The sequence below is a fragment of the Cloeon dipterum genome, chromosome 1, assembly GCF_949628265.1.
Source record: "Cloeon dipterum chromosome 1, ieCloDipt1.1, whole genome shotgun sequence".
NCBI lineage: Eukaryota > Metazoa > Arthropoda > Insecta > Ephemeroptera > Baetidae > Cloeon > Cloeon dipterum.
In genome coordinates this window covers 8,534,829-8,556,022 of record NC_088786.1, presented here as the reverse complement: position 1 = coordinate 8,556,022, position 21,194 = coordinate 8,534,829, and the positions used below count along the sequence as shown (strand labels likewise).

Here is a 21,194-nt window from a genome sequence, read left to right as displayed (position 1 = left end):
GAGAGGGGGTATTTGTTTTTCAGCCGGATGCAGACCCACATTTCGTAGCTTTCTATCTGAACTGTGCGACTGCTGGACTGCTGCAGTAGCACTTGGCGGAAGTAATGCAGGTGAAGTTGGTTCCGAAAGGGGTTTTCTAATTACACCAAGAGGGCAGGTGAACTAATTATTACGCATTCTGCCGCACTCCCCGCAGATCGACCAGTTAAGGAATAGAGAAGCAGAGAATATCGTGTAATTAGAGAGCCCCGAAATTTATCTATTCTGCTTCCTTTGTCCGCTTTTGACACACTTTTATTAATATGAATTATTTATGGGTCGTTTTTCTATCGGATTAAAACAGCCTTGGCTTCATTTTATTGGTTTTTATTTTGACGCACACTAAAATTGGTGACAGACGACTGGAAAAATGATAAATACAATGCGATGACAACTAAAAGAAGACACGTGTGTTACAAATAAATTAGCTAATACCTTAACACCTATTAAGGGCATTTCTAATCGAGCACCGTGTTTGACACTTGCCGACACTTTGCTGCTTCGGTGCTTGAGTGCGATCAGACGACTGCAATCGCGAGGGTAGCGTTTTTGACATTAATTTGGGGCTGACAATTTAACAAGCAATGTGGTAACATGTTCATCGATTAGTTTCGTGAATAACAGACAGAGAGCTGATGATAGGGAAAGAAGATTTTTTTCTCAAAATATGCCGTCGCAGGGGACTAGAAACGTTCAAAAATTACAGTAATTACAAAAAGGCACTTTCAATTCACATGTACTGACCTTCATGTACAAACTACAATGTTTACAACTGTTACAAAACGTTCTGACGAGTTGGTCTCTGCTTACATTTTAAGGAAAGGCACTTAATTTTATACGATCATAAATGTTCATCACAGATTTCGAGCGAACTCCACTCATCTTGGGCAGTGCTGCTACCAAAATAAATTACAATATTTATATCTCGTTAATATAAAATATTATAATTACACAATGTATAAATCAGCTATTTTTTTGGTTTTTGTAGCCATTTTATGTAAAAAACCTTTCACTCCCGCAACCGCTTCTCCTGCCGTCGAAAATGACATATCACACAGAACTCCCTCTGGATTTTTCGACGTGCGAGAGAGAAGGCGGCTGCGGGCTCACAATAATAAATCCAACTTACGCGCTAAACACAAAATTTCCGACCATTTTTTCCATCAAATAACTTTGTACTGCAAAATTTTTCGCTTCGAACAAAAAGAAAACAAGTGGTGTGTTGGCGCTGTCGTTGAGATCGGGGAATTGCTTCTCATTTTACAAACTTTGCTTTTTTATGCGTGTATTGCGGCTTTGGAGCATCATCATCATCAGTCGAAGTAGATATCCTGGATGTCGGTGGGCGTAATCGGTTTGGACGCCTCCGCGTCGTCGTTCTCGTCGATGATGATGTCCAAAGCCAGGCTAGAGTTTCCCGAGCTGCTGCTGCTGGCCACGAGTTTCTGGTGCTGCTGCGCCATCTGCTGCTGCATAGCGGCCGTCCGCTGGTGCTCCTGGACGTTCGCCTCCACCCGGTCAACGACGTACAACACGTCCGCCTCCTTGGTCTTGGTCAGGTGGCACACGTGGGCTAACACCTTGTCCTTTGAGGGAATGTTGAGGCCGCGAGCGGCGGCCACCAAGGCCCCGCACGCCACGGCCGATGGCCTCAGACGTACCAGTTCTGGGTCTGAAACAAAGCAAGGGGCAAATTGAGATTTTTTATTTCATAACATATTTTTTAACATTTTAATTCGAGCCGCAAGGGATTTTTTAAATTTCTCTGGGTTTAAATAAAAAATTAACAATCTAGCTAATTTATTTTTAAATTATTTTAGACGCCGTAATCTAAAAAACAAAGAACAATCCTATAGCTTCATAATTCCTAGTCGACGATTTTGCGTAAAAATTATCTGAATTATCCTTTACTCCAGCTGGCGATCTAATAATTTAATCATTCCTCCAGACGCACAGACGCAGACACCTTGGACCACGTGCTCAGACGTTTTTTCTGTATTGAATCAGGTGATGCGAACGCGACATCTGCAGCAATTATCGTACTCTAGGTAGGTTTGTGCGGAGCAGGCAGCGTGAGACCTTTAAACCTGGCAGATGTTTTGCGCGTCTTTCTCCCGGCGAGCGTGTGTAGTAGTATTTTTTACGTTTCCCGCACTCGATATAAATAATAATGCAGCAGCTTGAGCTAGCTCACTTTCTTAGGCCACCTGCATTTGTCTGACGTAGAGCGTACGCAACCTGGTCCTTTTAAACATGGCTGCAGGACCACGTGCCGCACGGCTCACCTGGACCTAGCGAAAAGTGCCGTTCGCCCTGCACCTTGAGCCGACAGGTGAAATTGTCGCGAAAACTGGGTTATTACCAATCAGCTTGAGGCTTTTCCAGAGAAAAGGTTAAGTTGGATCATCGAAGAGCAGCAGTTTTAGCTCGAGCAAGCAGTTTTTATAATCTATAGCGAAAAAAAGTTGCAAAATTTCAAATTTTTACTAATTTAAAAAAAATACACGGTTTGTCAATGATATTTTTGCTTGATTTCGATTCCCCTCGTCGTAATATATTCAACTATGGGGTAAATTTCCCTTAGGGAGACAGTGAGTTCACCGCTTGACAAACTTTGGAACCGATTTTCTCGATTTTCTCACACCGGCGTCTTGAGAAAGGCCTTGAAAAAGGGTTGAAATCGATCCAGACTTTCACTTTGCAGCGACAATGAGAGGATGCAGATTTGAATTAAGTTGTTGGAGACAGACGCGCCCGCGGCTTCCTGTTTTCCTGCGCGTTGAATGAGAAATTTGAGCGTTTAGCTTTTTGCGCCCCGAGTGCATTTATTTCACACACACAAGAATAAGAAGAAGGGGTACGCATTCTAATGAACGCATCCTGCAGGCGAGCGAGCGAGCGAATGAATGAATGAGTAATAACTGCACGCAGGCGATATCTTCGATCGAAACGCATTTCCGTGCGAGATCATCCGAAGGTCGCTTTGATTTACGGCTCCTGGCTGGTTTTGCGGCTGCTGTTTCCACTTTTTCCTTTTTTTTGTTACGCGTCTCAAAGCACAACATGAATAAATAATAACGAATGAAAAAGCACGTGACATTCGGAATTGTCAACTAGATTATAATTAGCGGTTCGGTCGGCCTGCATCACCTGGCGTGTTCGCGTATAAACTGTATTAGCATACAGGTGAGAGGGGTGGTTTTCGGGGGGATGTTGCCGGACCAGTCTCTCTCTTTCGCATCCAGCCAGCATCGGCTTTTAATGACGCAGTAAAAGCAGAACACTGGCCCGGCCCCCCGTCGCCGCCGCCGCCGCCGAATCCGCCTCCAATAACTCTTGTTTATCGCCAGAATAATGATACAACATGCAGATCCGAATGTGCCGGATTAAATTACGCTCATCCAGGGGTGTGTGCTGCGTAAATTCTTCCTCTCGGCGTTCCAGTTCGGTCGGCAGCTGATATGCTCTTGTCTTTTTTAATCTGGCGAACAATGCATCTCGCTCGCGGATGACGTAATAATGCAGAGATTTAAACCCTCTGGCCGCCGCGTGCGTTTTTTATTTAAAATAACAAAACAAACCTGCCTTCATCCCTTTTTCGGGACGTGCGGCAGCTGAGCAAATCGGAATTACGGGGCTTCTTTCGCAACCCTATATATAGGCCGAAAATTCCGATTTCCAGATCAAATTCATCTGCCGTGCACTTGAAGTGCTTTACAGCGCGCGCGGGGGGCACGAATCGCCCACTTTTTAATAAGCACAAGTGTCCTCGAGGCGAATGCAGCTGTTTGTCGGGTAATTCGGCGCACAATGAATGCTCTTGCACTCCAATTCCGGCACAAAGCGTCCAAATAATTACGAGAAACAGCAGCAGCAGCCACCAAAGTGCGTGAATATGAATACTTATGCGGCGTGCGCGCGCGCGCGATATATCATTAATAAGCAGGCTTATCTTTCACCTGGACTTCCAACGCTGCAGCAGCGGTTTAGTGGAAAAAAACCTGCCTTTTGCATCAGATACTGTTCGATCCGGGCCTGACACACATCTGCAAACTTCACTTCCGCCGCTAATTGTACCCGTTTTTTTATTCCTCTTTCTCCGCGAATGCGTATGATGGATGACCCAGTTCGCTTTTGTGTGCATATTTTACTCCCTCCGAGGTCAGGAGGGCAAAAGGACCAGTTGTGCGTGCCCCCTTGGCCGATTAATTAATTTGTCACAGCCCGGTCGGCGTTGGTTTTAAGGGAAAAGGTGCTGCGGTGTTGAAGCCGAGTCAATTTTTACGCAACACCTGGGGGAGACGGACAGACAGACGACATACACACACACACACAACAAAATAGGAAACGGCAGATGAAATAGAATTAAGGAAGCGGCAGACGTTCGCCTAGCGGCAACACGTGTACGAAACGCAGCAGCACAAAGGAAAATTCGCAGACGGCTCGGGGTGGATTTAAAAGGCTGCGTCAGACAGGGCGAGATGTATGGCTGCACGTGGACACATTTACAGTTAGGATGTCGCAATAAAAATTCCATAGGGTCTGAACATCTATTCTTTGCAGCAAGAAAAAGCCATAAAAATGTAACTTACTCCTTATTTAGGAGGTTTTTCTTTTACGACTTGCAAATATGCTTTTTCTCCACATTTTCTCACTCATAATTTGTAATTTGACGAGATATACTTCATTTTTGTAAAATAAAATTGGTTGATAACGAGAAACGTGGGTGTTTGTCAAGTTCTGGAATAAACGAGTCGAGAGTCAAGCTCGGGTGAGTGAGTTGAACGCACGGACGTAACAGTGGCACAAACGACATGCTGATGAGGGGTCATTAAAGAAGCGGGCAAGACACACCCCCACACCTGCTGCCGCAGACTTTCCTGAACAAATTACATTATGCGCGATCCTCCAGATGGTTCCTGGCGGTGTGCATGTGAATCCGGATTCACCTGCACGCATCGCTGGGCCAAAAGTCAAGAGCATCCCCTGAACAAAACAGTCTCACGCTCTGTCCGACGTGACTTTGCTGGAAATTATTGCGCCGCAGGTGGAAACGGCGGTGGCTTACTCATGGGAATGTCGCACTTCCTTTTTGAAAATGTAAAAATTACGTCGAGTGCAGTTGAAAAAATTCCGGTTCGGTCCTGCCTCAATGTGTTGCATTTTGTGCAGCTGCATTTCTCCGATAAAGGCAGCGAGCGTCTCGGTCTCGAGACGCAGGAGTCGCGTGCCACGTGCGCATTGTGGGCGCACTTACTTTTATCCGTAAGACGCAAGCTGAATGCAAGTGAGAGTGCTCTGGTAACTGCCGCCGCCACCGCGCGAGTCAAATGAGAAATTCCCCTTCTCGGGGCCGCCTCCTTTGTGTTAATATGCACTTCCTTGCGGGCCAGCTGTGCCGCCGATAAAATAACTACCCCAAGAAGCGGAATTTATAATCATTTTATACACAGCAGCAGATGACGCAACTGCATCTGTCCACGATCGTTCGCTTGCTCGGTGCCACACCTTGATCAAAAAGAAGACGTTGGATTGTCGTTATCCCCCTTTGATAGTAACGCACAAAGCTGCCAACTTTTTTTTCACTCTCGGCGTCTGGAGCCGAGCCAGCTCCCTTTAAAGATTGGGGTGCCGGCACACAAAGGCCGCAAGATTCGCCAGGGCGGAAAGAGAAAGGGGCAGCAGCAGGAAGACTTCCTTATACTGCCGAGCAGATGTCTGCTGGAAGGAAACTCGGGGGGCACGAGCCACGTCTCGACGCTTTACAACTCCATTGTTTCGACTCACGCGAGCCGTAATGAAGAAAAGTGTCGAGAGGTGTAATTAGGAATCAAGACGGACGGGAAACAACACCTCCGCACACGCTCACGCACTCCAGATCGAGACGCTACTTCCGACTTCTCCTTTCCCCGATTAAAAGGCATCCTTTGTTGGCCCGTGTCTGTGTGTGTGTTCGGTGCAGATAACGCACGTTAGAAAAAGTAGGCATCTGTTCAGCGCTCGGAATAGGTGTATAAATTCGGCAATAAATGGCATAAGATAAAACGGGCGACATTGATATGATGCAGCTGAGTGATAAATAAAATGATCGCGCGCGTGCATAATGTCAATGCCCATCTATTTATAGCCGCCAGCGCGATGATTGATGCCGGAATCGAATTTTCCGACCATCGAAGAATCAATTAACTCGGCACGTCACATCAAGCCATTTGATTAATTAATTTGAATATTCGCGAGCGCGCGCGCGCGTGTATGGAGCTGCACAGTTGCACACCGGGCCGAATAAAGTAAACTTTGAGCCAGGTGCTGAGAACAGTTTTGTAATCACGTCGTTCGTGAGGTTCTGGTCCATTGCCGTGACGGCTGCGGCGGCGAAAGTGAGGGTGAAAGAGAATACTGTTGTTTGGCGTATTGTCAGAATCAACCCTTCTCACAAAATCACGGCGACTGGTGCTGCCAGACGAATGGCTGGATGGCCGCCGGGCTGGCTGACTAAACAGCGAGTGACAAGAAGTATTCTGCAGCCGCTTTTCTGTTTTATGCTCAGCCTTTTGAGTCGCGACGGGCAAGAAGTAATAATAGTAAGTAAATGCCTCTGAAGAGCATTCATCGGAATCCGGGCCCGATCGAGAGTTGCAAAACGAGTTCTCGCAGCAGTCTACTCGCCGAGCGCATAAAAATCAAGACGTTGCAAATTCTTTTGTGCCGACTTTCCTTCTCATTGCGAGCGAGCGACAGCTGTTGCTCCGTGGCAAAAAGAAAGGGTGCTCGGCAAAAGGGGTAACAACGAAGCCGGGAAAAACGAATTTTGCGGAAAAAAAGTGCCTAAAAATGCCCAGCACCTGCTGTCCGTGTGACTTGTCGCTTCCTTCTACCCCATTGTCATCTCGAGAGTTGCTCCAGGATTAGACGAGTGCACGCATTGTGTCTGAGGGGTTCCAAGTTGATATTATGCAAATTGCTGAGAAAGAGTGTTCATAACGGACGTCGCTCTGCTCGGCGGTGGCAAAGGGACGAGAACTGGTTGGCATCTTGTGCACTGAATGGGGTGGATCAGGTATCGGTCGCACCTCTTTTGCCTCTCGCCGAGACGGAAAACAAGAACGCACCATCTGCCTAGCTCGTTCGCATATCATTGCTTCCAATCAATCACACTCGAGCCGAAAAAGCAACGTCGATAGGACACCGACCCAGAGTGGCTTTTCAACTTATGAAAGCGCATTCATTGGCAATAATTGAGAATTATTTTGAATTGTTGGCTACAGTGAGCAGTCAGTCGAGTGGATTCTTTGAATAATTTAACTCTATACAATGTGCAAAAATCAAAAGAGCCGTGAGAAATTCACATTTTGCAGCGCTTGACCATATTTTTTGGCAGATTTTGATTCCTCTCGCCAAGATCTATCAACATATTGAGGAAACCGTATGTTGGGAATATCAGATTTCAAGAAGGGAGACTGTCCTCACCATTTGAAAAGCATTTTTATTTTGCAGCCACTTTCCAATAAATTTTAATGTACTATCTAGGAGAGTGTTGGCTTTAAAATAGCCCACAAGTATCATTGCATGCATTGCCAACAAGGATTTTAAAGGGTTTTTAAGTGCCAACAGATTTAGAGCCACTACAAATTTTATTAAACGGATTTTTCACAGTATCTCTCGAAAGGGTTGAAATTACGACATTTTTCGAGAGTCGATTCGTTTTAGTGCCTAACACTTGTGCAAAAGTCGCATAAAAATTAATTTGCGTTTGATTGGCAATAAAATTACACGTGGATTTGGGTTTGAAATTTATTTAACCACCGCCAGGTCGTAAACTCGATCATAAACCTATCAATTGTGCGGCGTGCGCGAGTCCATATTTTTTCTGCGCAAGCGGGACCCCTTTTGCCCCCCGAGATCCCGCCGGGGACGCCGCACAGGGGCATCGGCGGCGGTGGCATGAGGCAGCTGGAGCCGTTTTATGCAAAGGCAGCTGTGAGTGAAAGAGCTCAGCTCGCCGTGTATATAGGGGTATGCGCGGGGGGTTGCTGCATTGCATTCAGCGCACACAGAGGTAATCACAATAAAAATAAGGGTGTGAGGGGGAGTGCCCTCCGACCGGGGGACGCACGCGTGCCCAATGCGCGGCAATGCGCGTAAATAATAAAATTTATAATTATTGGATGATCACAAATGCGAGTTATGATATGTGAACGATCAGACTCTATTATGATTGAGTTAGCGGCGTAATTAGCCGCCAATCGGCGAAAAGGCCAGCGATCGATTTGTTTTCATCCAGCCGACAACCGGAACCAGCGCGAAAGGCGTAAATGTTTTCAATCAATCACCAAGGAGAGTCTCGAACTGTTTTGGCATGTGAGGAAAGACATAAAATACAGCTCTTATTGTTCAACACTAAAATTTAAACTTTTGCAAGACAATATTGCATACTGTGCGGCAATGTATGTCCATTAACAACCCTAGTTTAACATTTAAAACTTTTATTTTCGCCTGCTGACGTCCTTTTATCGCCGATACAAGTGGTGCAATGCTAACTTGAAAGCCAATAATGCGATTCGGACGCTTCCTGCCTCAATTAAAAGCGGATGTATTTAAATGAAGCAATAAAAACAAGGTGATTCATCCCCGCGAGTATTAATTTCGGGCACGCGTGCAGATGACTTCTCTGTTTATCGGCGGGGGTGTCAAAAATTGGACCTGGCAGCTTGCCTCGTACATAAATTATTGGATAATTAGCGGCGAGAGGGCCACCCTTGTCGCGAGGCCGACTGCACTTTTCGCAGCGTCGCACGAAATATGAACAAACACAATGTGTTCGGAAATTCATATTTCATTTCATTAGCATACGCATTCTGTGACGTCAGGAGGTTTTTTTTTCGAGTGCGGTCAGCTGCCTGCTAAGCAAACAATTGCGCCATTGTCTCTCCGCAGGAAGCCGCCACCGAAGCCGGGGATTAATAATCCCTGCACCGCCGCCACCGCCACCTCACCCTTTCAGCACGTGCCCCTCCCTTGGTCACTTGAACTGGTAGGTAGGTGAAACAAGGGCAACCAGCTTCCACCTCGCTGGATGAAATTTCTAACGCGGACAGCTCATTTGAATAAGTGCCCGCTCCGATGAGCATCACCTCGCCGTCACTTTGAGTGGCGGGTGTCCATTTTTCAGAGGGGGAGGTGGTCCAAAAGGATGGAATTTTTCACCAGTTGGTGTTTTATGCGCGTCACTTTAATTTGGCACATTTAAATTTTAAATTTTAACAAATTTATGTGGGAAAATTTAAAGGGCATTGGCCCGTGAAGGATTTTTTTAATGTTAAACGGTCCTGAAAATTAGGAAATAATTTTTTCGGATGCTAATGGAGAAATTTGGAATTAATGCAGACAGCGTGAGTTAGAAAATTTAAATGCCCAAAGTATTAAAATGGGCAGATTTAAAGGTCTGGCCATTTAAATGGACATTTAAACCCATTGATATTTTGGAAAATGGCCTACCCTGTAAATAATAAGCAATTTAAATCATTCAAGTCCTTATAATTTAAATGCCCTGGAACTTTAAACATGAATCGGAAGTTGGATTCAAATTCAGGCAAGAGAGAAAAATCGCATTTTCAGCGCAACCGGAGATGCAAACGCGGGGTTGAGTTGCACAATGCACTGCTGATGAAAATTTATGGCAGCCAAAGTACACAAGCGAGTTAATAAAAATGCACCGCGTGCATAAACTAGACCAAATGTGCATAGAGCTCGCGTGTGCGTCTGTATGCATTGCACTTTTATACCTGGAATATAAAAATGCGCCAAAGGGTGCGCGCATTAATATTAAACAAGCCGCAAACGGCGGCCATTACTCGTACCTCTGTCGATGACGGAGGGGTGTTCGGAATCGCATTACACGTCAAAAATTAGCGCTGCAATTGTGTGTGCATGAAGAGCGAGAGTGGAAAAAACTGGCCCGATGACCGTCCATCTCGCGGTGGGCAGCTGCCGATTAAAAAGCCGTCCGGCCAGCGAGAGAGTGGCAGGTTACGACGAGATGTGAAAGAAAGAAAGAAAGAAACGAACGGTGCATCTGCCGTGCCGCACCAGGCATTAAGGGGCGAGTTTTTCGTTTCGTCGGATCCGTTGCTCCTCAAGAGTGTATGGCTGGCATCTTTTCGCGAGAAAAAAAGGTATGCCAACTTGGGGTGCCATTTCCCCGAGTGCATCTGCGGGGCAGCTGCGCGAAAAGAGAGACAAACCCAAATAAATGAGCCGCTTTCAACCCTTTTCTGCGGGTGAAACGGCGCGAATCGGATCTCCCGCCGCGGCTAGGCGTGAACCAAATTCGCGATTTATTGTTTTACGTTTAATCCGCGAGAGAGCAATAAGGGCAGATGCGGATCGAATAAATGGAGCTTTAATTGGCTTCACCGGTGGCGCAAACGAGGGAGAAATTTACGCTTTTCGGAAAATGACGCCGCTCGGGGTGACTTTTCTCGAGCGAAACTTCCGAAATTCACACCTGCCCCCTCGCGACGCCGATCTTGTAGGGCCCTCGCTCGTAATTCACACTGCAGTTAAGTGTGAGAAAGTACGGTCGAATTTTATTGTACGTCTCTCGGTGGCGGCGGCGGCGACGGCGTCACCCCTGTGCCTGCTGCGACCGAATTGCACCCCTTTGACGGGTTATTGATTTGATTCGGCGGCGAAGGGAGCGTAATGATCGGCGTATTTATTCGCTGTGTCTAATTTGCACATTATTATCATTTATTTAAAATGCTACACACCGGGAAGTGAAAGGGTTTCCATTCCGCGCGGCCTCGACGAAATTTTGTTGGTTTTTCTCACACGTCCATTTACATAAGGAATATTGATCAAGCAGTAAAATTTCGTACGGATCATCGCGTTTTTAAAACTCCTCTCCAAGTAATTATATAATATACACACGGAGAGCAGCGACTTCAGCGTGTGTGTGTGTGTGTGTTGGAGCAAAAAACGTTTTCCGCGGATGCACATGCGACACGATAAGAAGTCTGCGGGGAGTCGGTCGCATATGTGCGGCAAGCTCGCTCGCTCTCGCCACTACACTTCGACAAATCAGTCAAATTAAGAATAAGAATAAAAAAAAACAATAATCCTGCAAGTCCAAGCAAGAAATTGCATCCTGTCTTTTGTGTCGGAAAGTGCGTGGCATTGTTTCTCGAACAGGTCAAAATGATAAAAGATAACATCTTAAAGAGAGTGTGTGTGTTTAAAAGACAATTCTCGTGCTGCCGTTGAAGAGCGCGAGAGGAAGTGTGCCGCACGTGATAGCAGAAAAAACGTAACACTCGTTGCCTCCAAGAGAGAGGCTATTCAAAATTCGTCCGTGGACAAAAAGACACGAAGCGTTGCCCGATTGTGTTCGAGACGGCAATAAATTTCGGCACTCACCAGCATTGGAACAGCAGAGCTGCGCGAGGACGTGGGCGTGCTGCCTGAGGACTTTTTTCTCAGAAGACCAAGGTACCCTGGTCAGAATGTGTTCGACGAAGTCGGACGAGGTCACCGGGGTCACGTTCCAGCCCAGCACCACCAAAAGCAGCAACTCCAATTTCTGCGGAGAAAGAGAAAATTCGCACGGTTAAATACGCATAAAAATACATTCCAAAGGTTTGCAGGTGGGGAAAGGGAAATAACAATGGCCAGCCGGGCATCGATAAATTTAATGCGGATGCCAGACTAGGATTTTACGACATTTTTTTTCCCAAATTTCTTCACTTTTAGACTTGCGATTTGACTGACAAAACTACGCAACTCGAGAGCAATTCTGCTCAGCCATTTTCCACGGTTTTTCGTGCGTTGCATGTTGACGCCTGTTAAAAACAGCACTTGCCTCCTAACCAAGATAAGAGCGAGCGAGAGAGCAGGCAGCCAACATCCACCCAAGGGGCCCTTACATTCTCTCTCACTCACTCGCTCTCGCTCACTCACACTCGAATATCTGCACGCACACTTGAGCACTCCATGTGAATTATCCGTGAGACAAATTGCATCGGCCGCACAAACAAATCGAGACAGAGCACCTGGGCCTCGGCGGGGGCTCATCCGATTCGGCAGAGTTTCACGCAATTTGCTCTCTCCGAATTGCGCCGCTAATAAACGTGTAATAAACATGCATATGCATGGCCGAGTGGTCGCGGCCGCCGCGCATTTCCGGCCAAGAGGGTTCTTCTTTTCTTTGTCCTGCAACACATGACTCGCTTTCTTCTTCCTTCCGCCCCGTATGTAGTGCCACAAAGCCCCCCGCCCGCACGCGCCCCCGAGAATTACCCTTCGTTTTTTGTGTTTCCTCTCCGTCACGCAGCGATGCCCTTTTGCGTTGTTATTCTTTCTTTCTGCTTTTTGTCAGTTTTGGTTGACCTCCGAGAACAGGAAATTCCCTCCGGCTGCAATTGATTTCCAGATGTTTGCTCCGACAAACGAGGAGAAATCTTCTTGCAACAAGTTAAGAAAGCTCTTCAGATAAACTTATCAAATTAAGAATTACTTGCCGAGCAGACTGATATTTTATCGTGCAATCTGAAGAATTAGTAGGCAAATTAATTCCAGAGGAGAGCCCGTCCCGTCTCACCCCTTCGCTGGGAGCGCGGAAGCTCGCTTTTTGAAAAACAATGAGAACCAACCATTAAAATGCATCGGAACGGCGACAGATGCAATGCGGTAGCGGTTGAGAAAACGAATTTTGAGCAGGTTGTTGTTATCGCTGGCTGCATCTCAAACTGTTGCATGCTAAATTAACAAGAGACACCCTCCCCCAGCCCTTTAGGAGGACTAATTAAAAACGACGAGCGGCTGTACACAGCACACGGGACACTTTTGTCTTCGTTTGTTTAAATGAAAATCCTAGAAATGCTACGCACTTGCCGGGAGGGAGCGAAAGGAAAAACAGCTGAGTGCGAAATTCGTAAGGTGCGTGTTCAATTACGCTGGGCTCGATTCGTCGAGCGAGCGGCCTCAAATTCCCATGAACCCGGCCGGAAATGGCACCTCTCTGCGCCTTTTTATTCCTTTCAATAAATATTTTATTGTGCAGCCAGTCATCTTTGGCGAAAAACCTGTTCGCTCTCGTCGTCGTGTCTGCACGGATTTTCGCATGCGGCGGAGGACCCTTTTTTCCTCTCGAGCAGCGCGCCGAGTGGGGCCAAAATGGCTGAGAGAAATAAAGAATGAACGAGGACCGACAACCCACACACACATACATACACACACAGACAAGTGCTCTTCCCTATCTGGCACAATGATAATTCACCAATGTATGAATGAAAATAATTTCACGTGCAGTGCGGCTCATTTTCTGATGAGAAAATGTTTAGCTGGGCGAGATTTTATGCATGATATAATTTTCTGTGTGTGTGCGAGCGGCGCGCGGAGACGCAAGCAGACATTCCAGCGGGCGGGCTGGCGGGCGGCTCCAGAGATGAGATAAAAAGGCCGAGAAAAGGTTGTGTATTCTGGCTGTAAAAACATCATCTCCCTCTCGATTATCAGGAGAGGCCCTGCGAGCGCGGCACCTTGATATACCTGCTTTTTTCATCCCCATCATTATCAAAATAACGCCGCAAGAATTCCATTCACGGCCGCCTATAAATCTGAACCGAACCTTCTTGGTCCAGAGAGAGAATTCCCATTCCCACTGCGCGCGCTGATCAATGAATTAGCCGCGTCCCATCTCCATCTCGCCGGGTCGGGGGCGCGTTGGAATTTTATTTATTAAAAAATCGACCTGGTAATTTCTCCCTCTGAGTGTGTAGCGCCAGTGCGTGCCGCGGATCAGAGATGCCGAGATCGGCGCTCATCGCCTCGAAACAACCGCAGCCAGCAAGCAGGCGCGCCTGATAAAATATTCAGCTGCTGACACACACAGCATCCTTCCTGCTGGCTCTCAAGGCGAAGATGAAGAAGAAGAAGTAGCAACAGCCTTTTCGCCTATGTGTGTGTGTGTGTGTGTGTGTGTGTGTGTGCTCCTCTTTCTTCGTTATATTCTCCTCTCGCTCGGATAGAGATGGATGGAGCGTGGCCTTGGCGTTTATTTGCCCAACATCTTGGATTATGTTCTCTCTCTCTCTTTCTCGGCGAATGAAATTCCTCGTGCATGCGCCAATTCGCGCACAACACACGTACAATGGGCCCTAGCGAGGCAAAAGGTGAATTTTGCGCGCGCTCAAGGCGAAACCCAACACCCTGCCAAGCCCTTTTCCATTGTCGTCCCACCGGCTGACACGAGCTTCCCGCCCAAACTTCCCTCGTAAAGCAGCCTACGCTAGTTTCTAAATCAAAGGTGACGAAAAACTGGATTTGAATCGGAGCAAATGAGATTTGGCTTAAAAAATTGCAAATAATGATCCTTCATTTTTGTCGTTCCTTGTCATAAAGGTAATACTGGGGCCTATATCCTTAAAAAACCTTGTTGCCAATGCACAAACTAGTTCCCAAGGATTAAGTTAAAGTCAAAATTCACCTAGGTATAGTTCTTTAAATTTTTTAGAAAAGTGGCTGCTAAGTTAGCAAGTATTTCGAATGGTAAAGACTGTCTCCTTGCTTGAAATCCTATTTTATTTTAAAATAAAGTGTTCCATAGAGTGTTATTTACCGCCAAAATCAGCCAAGCACTGACAATTTTGGAAAAACTGTAGCAACCCCTCTTTTGTAGCTCCATTGACTGCTTTTTAGCCAACAATTCAAATCATCCCAAATTTATGGCCTGCATCAATCCACTTTGGCTCAAAACGAGTTTCAAAGTGATTAACGGATAATGAATGTCCGTCTGAAAGCGTGTCCGGTGGTTTTTGCCGCCCCAAACAATTAGTCTAATTAGAGGAGCGGTGTAATTTCCAACGCACGCGGGGGTCAAGTGCGTCGAGAGCGATTCTTGGAGAGCAACAACAAAAAACCGAGGCACAATTCACGCGGCTCCATTGAGAGAAAATTTATTTGTGAGCCGCGGGAAAATGAATGGTGCGGTTGTTTTGTGTGATAACAGAGGAGCACGAAGGAAGCGGCCAACGCAGCTCACACAACACACAGATACTTGCGTGTATTGCTCTACGAGATGCACGCATTAATTTTCGGTGTCGGGCCGAGAAAATGCACGTTTGTTTATTATGGTTGCGAGCCGGCGTTTTTTACTCCTTAACCCTTCCCACGGTCCAGCGGCGGCGGCGGCTGCGAAAGGGTGGTTTCGTCGCGCTTCTCTCCATCCCTCTCAGACAACTAAACGGATTCTTCGTGCCATTGTGCGCGCCGGCGACGGCGAAAAAAACGCCGATTTTAATTAAACGCCATTAAAGCGCAATCAGGAGTGGAGCAGCAAGCGCGGCGAGAGCTGCTTTTCCACCTCTTTTTCTGAACGGGGTAATTTCGACCGAATTCGACACACAACACACAATTTCTGGCAAGGGTTGCAAAAACCCGCATTATATAAAACATAAAAACTGTCGATCAGGAGATGAAATATTTCAAGACTTTCGAGCAGCTTTTTGCCTGCTTTTTCCGCCATGCCAGCGGCTACAATAGCGAATTATGAATATGTCTCCAGCGCGGCGCGGCTGTTTATTTTTAGAAATGACAAGCGAGCGAGCAAGAGAGCTCGCCTGGAGAATGAATGAATGAATTGCAGCCGCCTGCTGCTGCTGCTGCGATGGTGTACACAGCGGCGTTGGTCCGCTCTCGGTTGGTAACCAGACCGACCTTGCCGATTCGCCGATTTGCATAACACGTCGCGCACATACATACATCTCGGATTCCGCAAGGGTCAGTGGCTTACGGGTGCACTTGGGTGACAATGCAGCGATTGTTCATTATTTGCATGAGCCGCATTTCTGAACTATCTCCTCGCTCAATTTGCCGGCAGCTCTTTCTGAATGCAGCATTTTGCCAATTCCTTGAAATTATTTCGTATAATTTTATTTCATTTAATTTTTAGAAATTGGTATTTATTTAAAGGATTTTTTTTCATCAATGAAAGCGAGCCACGATTAAGTCTGATTTCCGCAGGGTGTGAGAAATTCAACCCTCGTGAAAGTAGTGATTATCGCTTACGCGAGTGCCTCCCCCTCCTCCTTGCGGAGGGTTGGCCGATGCCGTTGGCTGCTATAAACTCTTCGGTTTTTACCCTCCCCTGTTCCTCGAGTGCATGCCGGCAGATGGACGTTTGTTAAAAATTGCGCCGAGCGTCGCAATTAATGCGCACATTATAATAAAAGCAAGCACGCACGCACAAGGAGAGTGTAATTAAGAAGTGCTTAAGTGGCCCTTGCCGAGCATGTTTCGCGCTTGAAACGTAAGAAGGGGTCGGGGAAACCCGACAAAGTTGCTTTGATTGTGTGTGATATATCGTGATTTGTTTTCAATGTGGATCACCTTACGGTCAGACCGGCAAGTGGCCCAAAATTGGTCAAGTTACAGAATCGGTCGTCAAGTTACAGCCTCTGGTTGGTGACAACAAGTGGATCGTCTAATGCTTGAATCTTAGAGGCCCCCTAATGGCGAACCTTGTTCGCCATTTTATTATTAAAACAAATCGTTGAGATTGATTAATGAGAAGTAAAGCCGCTTGTCGGGATTCATTTACTTGATTTAACGCCAAACAAGAGTTTTCACACTTTAAAGTGCCGACAAAAGTTCCCCTCGGTATATTAGATTGAACTCAAAAGCATCAGCTGGAAAACCCTGGGAGCCCCCATAATATTGCCATTCTGACCAGAAAGACAAAATCCCCAAACTTTGAAACAGAAGAATTCTCTTCTAAACCAATCAAATCGCTGACCCTACTCCCACCCCTGCATTTGCGAATTTTTCAAATAAAACCAGCGCCAACCAAAAATAAAAAATTGCGGTACTCACGTTCATTTCAGCAGCCTTGATACTGTTGTCTGTGTAGTAGACCATGGTCTCTGTGGAGATCAGCTGGGTGCTCCTGAGTTTGGAGGCGACGTGTAGACAGGTGGCCCCCAGGAGCTGCAGGTTGCACCTCTGCGTCGGGATTTTGGAGAGGAAGAGGTCGAGCAAACGCACGGCCAGCGGGTACACATTCTGGTCGCAGGACAGCTCCTCGCACACCTGAGGACAAGAAATTTCGGGTCTTCACCGCGCGTCATTTTCGCAGACAGCCGACACACACCACACACGAGCCGCCGAAGGTTATCTAGCCGCCTTTTTTCTCTCATTCGATAATTATCTACCTCTTATCAGTCATTTAACGCAGCCAGTGGCGGAGAAAGTGGTGCACCGGCGCCTGAAAATTCGCAACGAGTGCCGAGACAACGAATGTCACGTCAGGGTGAAGCTGCAAAGTCGCTTCCTGTCTCGTGCACTCTGACCTCTCGTTGACCGATAAACGCCTTGGCAACCACACGCACACTTAGGCCAATAGAAGTAAGAGGAAATAATGGTCACAAGATTTCGTTACTACTCGGTTTACTTTCGGATAATGTATGAACCCTGGCAACCTAGAAGGACTGGAAAAGCACCAGTCTTGGAATGGGAGGGGAGAATGATTGCATTTGAATTTATTGAAGGGCTCTACTGACAGTGAGAATTAAAGCGGATCTGTACTGAAAAATACTAAAAGACTTGTTTGTACCTCTAACTAAAATACATATTTTCTAAGAATTAGGAAATAGCTAAAACTCTCCCCGCCCGGTTGCCGTTTGAATTTCTGAGAAAATCGGCTCCAAAGTTTGCAAGCTAATCAAGCGGCGAGCACCGTCCAATTGTAAAATCACGATTTATTTCGCCCGAAGGGGAATTTACCTCATAATTCGCCCCCCCATTGGATAGATCGTGCCCAGAGGAATCGAAATGAAGCGAAAGATTACTTAAAAACCGTTCCGTTTTTCCTGAAATTTCGCAATATCTGAAAAATTTATGTTGTATTTACTTGATCCCGATTTGAATTTTGCACTTGTTTCGATTCAATATTTATAATTTTCAAAATGCAAAAAGTATAAAATAATATCCACTTTAAACAGAACTCCAAGTACGGTGCAGATAAGCCGGCTCCCAAGGAAAGTCCTGTGTTACATTATATACACAAATACATACCGCTGGAGCTCCCATAATGAGATTAAAAAATAAGTAATATTTCTTTAATAAAAATGAGCTTACGAGGCAATAATGACCATTGTTATAAGCATAAGAGAAAAATATCGGCAAAAACTCGAGTTCTCACCTCCATCATCCAGCCGACGACGACAGATCGCATGTTAGGTGTGAGGTCCTTCTGCAGGGTCTGGAAGTAGTTGTGCTCGATGTGCGTGCAGGCCTCTTCGGCCAGCAGGTTGTCCAGCACCCTTTGGTCAGCGAAGATGACCGGGTCGTGCTGGCCGCGGCTCACGCTCAGACTCTCGGTGCACAACAGCGAATTATTTTCCATGGCGCAGGAACGGACTGGTCCTCGCACGTGCACTTCACAACTTGGAATGTTTACTTCTGCTGCTCGCTCGAAAGTACCGGCGCCCGGCCACATGTTGAGCCGGACTTATTGGGAGGAGCTACAGCCAACTTAGCGACCTCGGCGGTAACGGTTGCAACTAGAGCTGGCAGCGAGATTTAAAGGGTAAAGGGGTGTTTTAATAATGTTGATGTTTAGATAAGGAAAAGAGTGATTTAAATCTGTTTTAAAAGAAGAGAGCTTCAAAGAGGTTTGGATTTGATTTGGTTAGTCTCGAATTGATTAGTTTTTAGCCCAGAAGTTTTCCTAAGTTAAGGGTGAAACATTTCGCAATATTTTTTAGCTCTGACTAGTGGTACATTGAATTAATTTTTTCCAGAATTTAGCTGAAATTTGTCGCTAATGTGTATCAATTATGGTAAGTCCAGCTCAATGTTAAACGAACCTTTGTATAATAAATGTGCTTAACTTTTGCACCCCTCCTGGTAGTAAAGGCAATTGTTTTTTTTTAAACATCAACCCCTCAAAATTAAATTTGAGACCAAATATGTATTTGCAATATTAAAATTTACTAATTTGCTAAATTGAAATTTCAAATTTTCAGCAAAATATCCGTTTTAAAAAAATCCAAAGAAATAATGTGCCGAATTAATTTTAAGAAATTTTAAAGAACATAATGATTAATCAGGATTGATATGTATGTGAAAGTTTTTCTCTCGAAATTTCGGAAATTTCACTAAAAGCTAATCCATCCCTGAAGAAATCCACGCAGAGCTGTTCCTTACGTTAGTTTTAAATATCAATCGGATTTGTTAATTTGAAGTTTGGGGTGTTCAGGTTTGATATCCAGGGTTTCAACTTGGAAATTCGTGGACAAGACCAAATATAAGAGGCGTTTGAATTAATTAACTTGCTATTAAACTAGCTAGTTTTTTAGAACTTGAATATTTAGGAGTTAATACCAGTGGCAGAAATTACTACAAAAACTTTGTGTAGATAACGACTCATTACAAAATTTGTCGTATGTTCCCCCTTATATAAAAAAGGTATTTTTAATAGATTAAATATCGTAGAGTGACAATAAGTTCATGCCTTATATATTTATGAAACTCTTTATACTTTAAAACGTGCAGAAATTTCCTTGCAAGTGGATTTACAAATATTCAAAATTAATCTCCGCACTTTAAGCATAATAAAAAATTGTAAAATTTGAGCAAAGCTTCAATTCCCACGAAAAAAAATAAAAATGTTGACAGGAGAAAACAATAATTATTTTTGCCCCCCATGCTCTTGTTATGACTTCTCTCCGGATTAGTATATTTTTTTTACTTCTCATTCCCTTGAAGAATTTCTCAATATTTGATTCACGAACTTTTTACCTCACGCACGCTGAACTTGAGGGGTAGGCTTCCCTCTTCTTGCTCTCGCTCCGAATTCCCACAAGGCACAGCGTTTAATTAAGCTCATTGCAGAGTTAAAAATGATCCGCTCAAACCGAATAATGAGCCGTGCAATGCCAAATAAAAATTTCGAATCTACATAATCACGGGCCTGTGAACAAAGACAGAGAGAAAACGCACGGGAGCTCGACCCAGCGGCGCGCACAAAAAAGGGTTGAAAAAATGCGCGCATAATGAGAGGAACGGAGGAGCCGTGGGGTCAGGACAAAAAACGGTGGTATTTTTTGTCAATACCACCGGAAAAAGGCAAGATAAACAACTCAGCATGATGTATTCATTTGAAAGCGCAACTTCATGTCCTCATGCTTGCTTTCTCATGGCTTTTTCTACGCAGAAAAAATCGTATGATCCAGGCCATTTCACTGAAAATATCGAGCGGCTGACAAGCGCCAGCTGAGAGAATGAGCGAGCGGAGCACCGCGAGCACCCATCCCTGCATAAAAGTAGAAAAAAATGCTCACACCAAACTCTGCACTCGAAAATCTGAGGGTGAAACCTGCGTGTTAAAAAAATATATAGTGAGTGAAGTGCATTAAACCCAGCAAAAGAGCAAACAACCTTATAATTTATTAATGAAATAGCAAAATAGGAAAAGTATCTACTATTCTGGAAGATTTTTATTTTGAAACAAATTCAAACGGATTCTATTCCTCAGATTATCTTCCCCAGATAATTTAAATTTCCAAGACAGTAATCATCCGTGAAAAATGGAACTTAAGCGTTGGGAATAAAAGGGTTTTGAAATGTATGTTGTTGCGGGGTGGCCGGGAAGGAGAAAGGAAAGAACTGCTCAGTTTGACTGCTAGAGATAGACTAATTTATTTCATACTTCGCACTCTCTGCGTGCTCACATTCATGAAATACCTGAGTGGATATTTGGAATATAACAATATCTTCCCCCTTTTTTGAAATTGTGAAAAATTAAAAATTTGAACAATTTGGAATTGAATGTTAAAAGAGGGAAATAAAAGCAAAACTGAAATTCAAATTACACAATTGGAAATCATTTTAAGTTTGGAACTGAAATTCAAATTTGTAATTGAAAATCGTATGAAGTTATTGCTTTGACATGAATTACATAACTGAATTTGTAAAATAACCGAGATTTTTAACACAAAGTAACGGCACGAAATTACACTTGGCTAGTTTATTATTTTCTTCTGATCTGCATTGGCCCATCAGACACCTCAGGCTCTCGGTAGCCTGGCACATCAAACGACCCCTGGGGAAACCATCATCCCAGGTCGACGGGCCGAGAACGCGGTTGCGCCCTCCGACTC

At 45.2% G+C, this 21,194-nt stretch overlaps 1 protein-coding gene across 1 annotated transcript; it reads right to left on the bottom strand.

The window, feature by feature from the left end:
• Positions 1 to 350: 350 nt before the first annotated feature.
• LOC135942481 (G1/S-specific cyclin-D2-like) lies at positions 351 to 18,544 on the bottom strand. Its single transcript, XM_065488610.1, has 4 exons — positions 18,233 to 18,544; positions 16,906 to 17,121; positions 11,455 to 11,617; positions 351 to 1,711 (listed from the first exon to the last, which is right to left on the bottom strand). Exons 1-4 carry the CDS (start codon positions 18,527 to 18,529, stop codon positions 1,353 to 1,355), a joined length of 1,035 nt encoding a protein of 344 aa, XP_065344682.1. The 5' UTR covers positions 18,530 to 18,544; the 3' UTR covers positions 351 to 1,352.
• Positions 18,545 to 21,194: the final 2,650 nt, after the last annotated feature.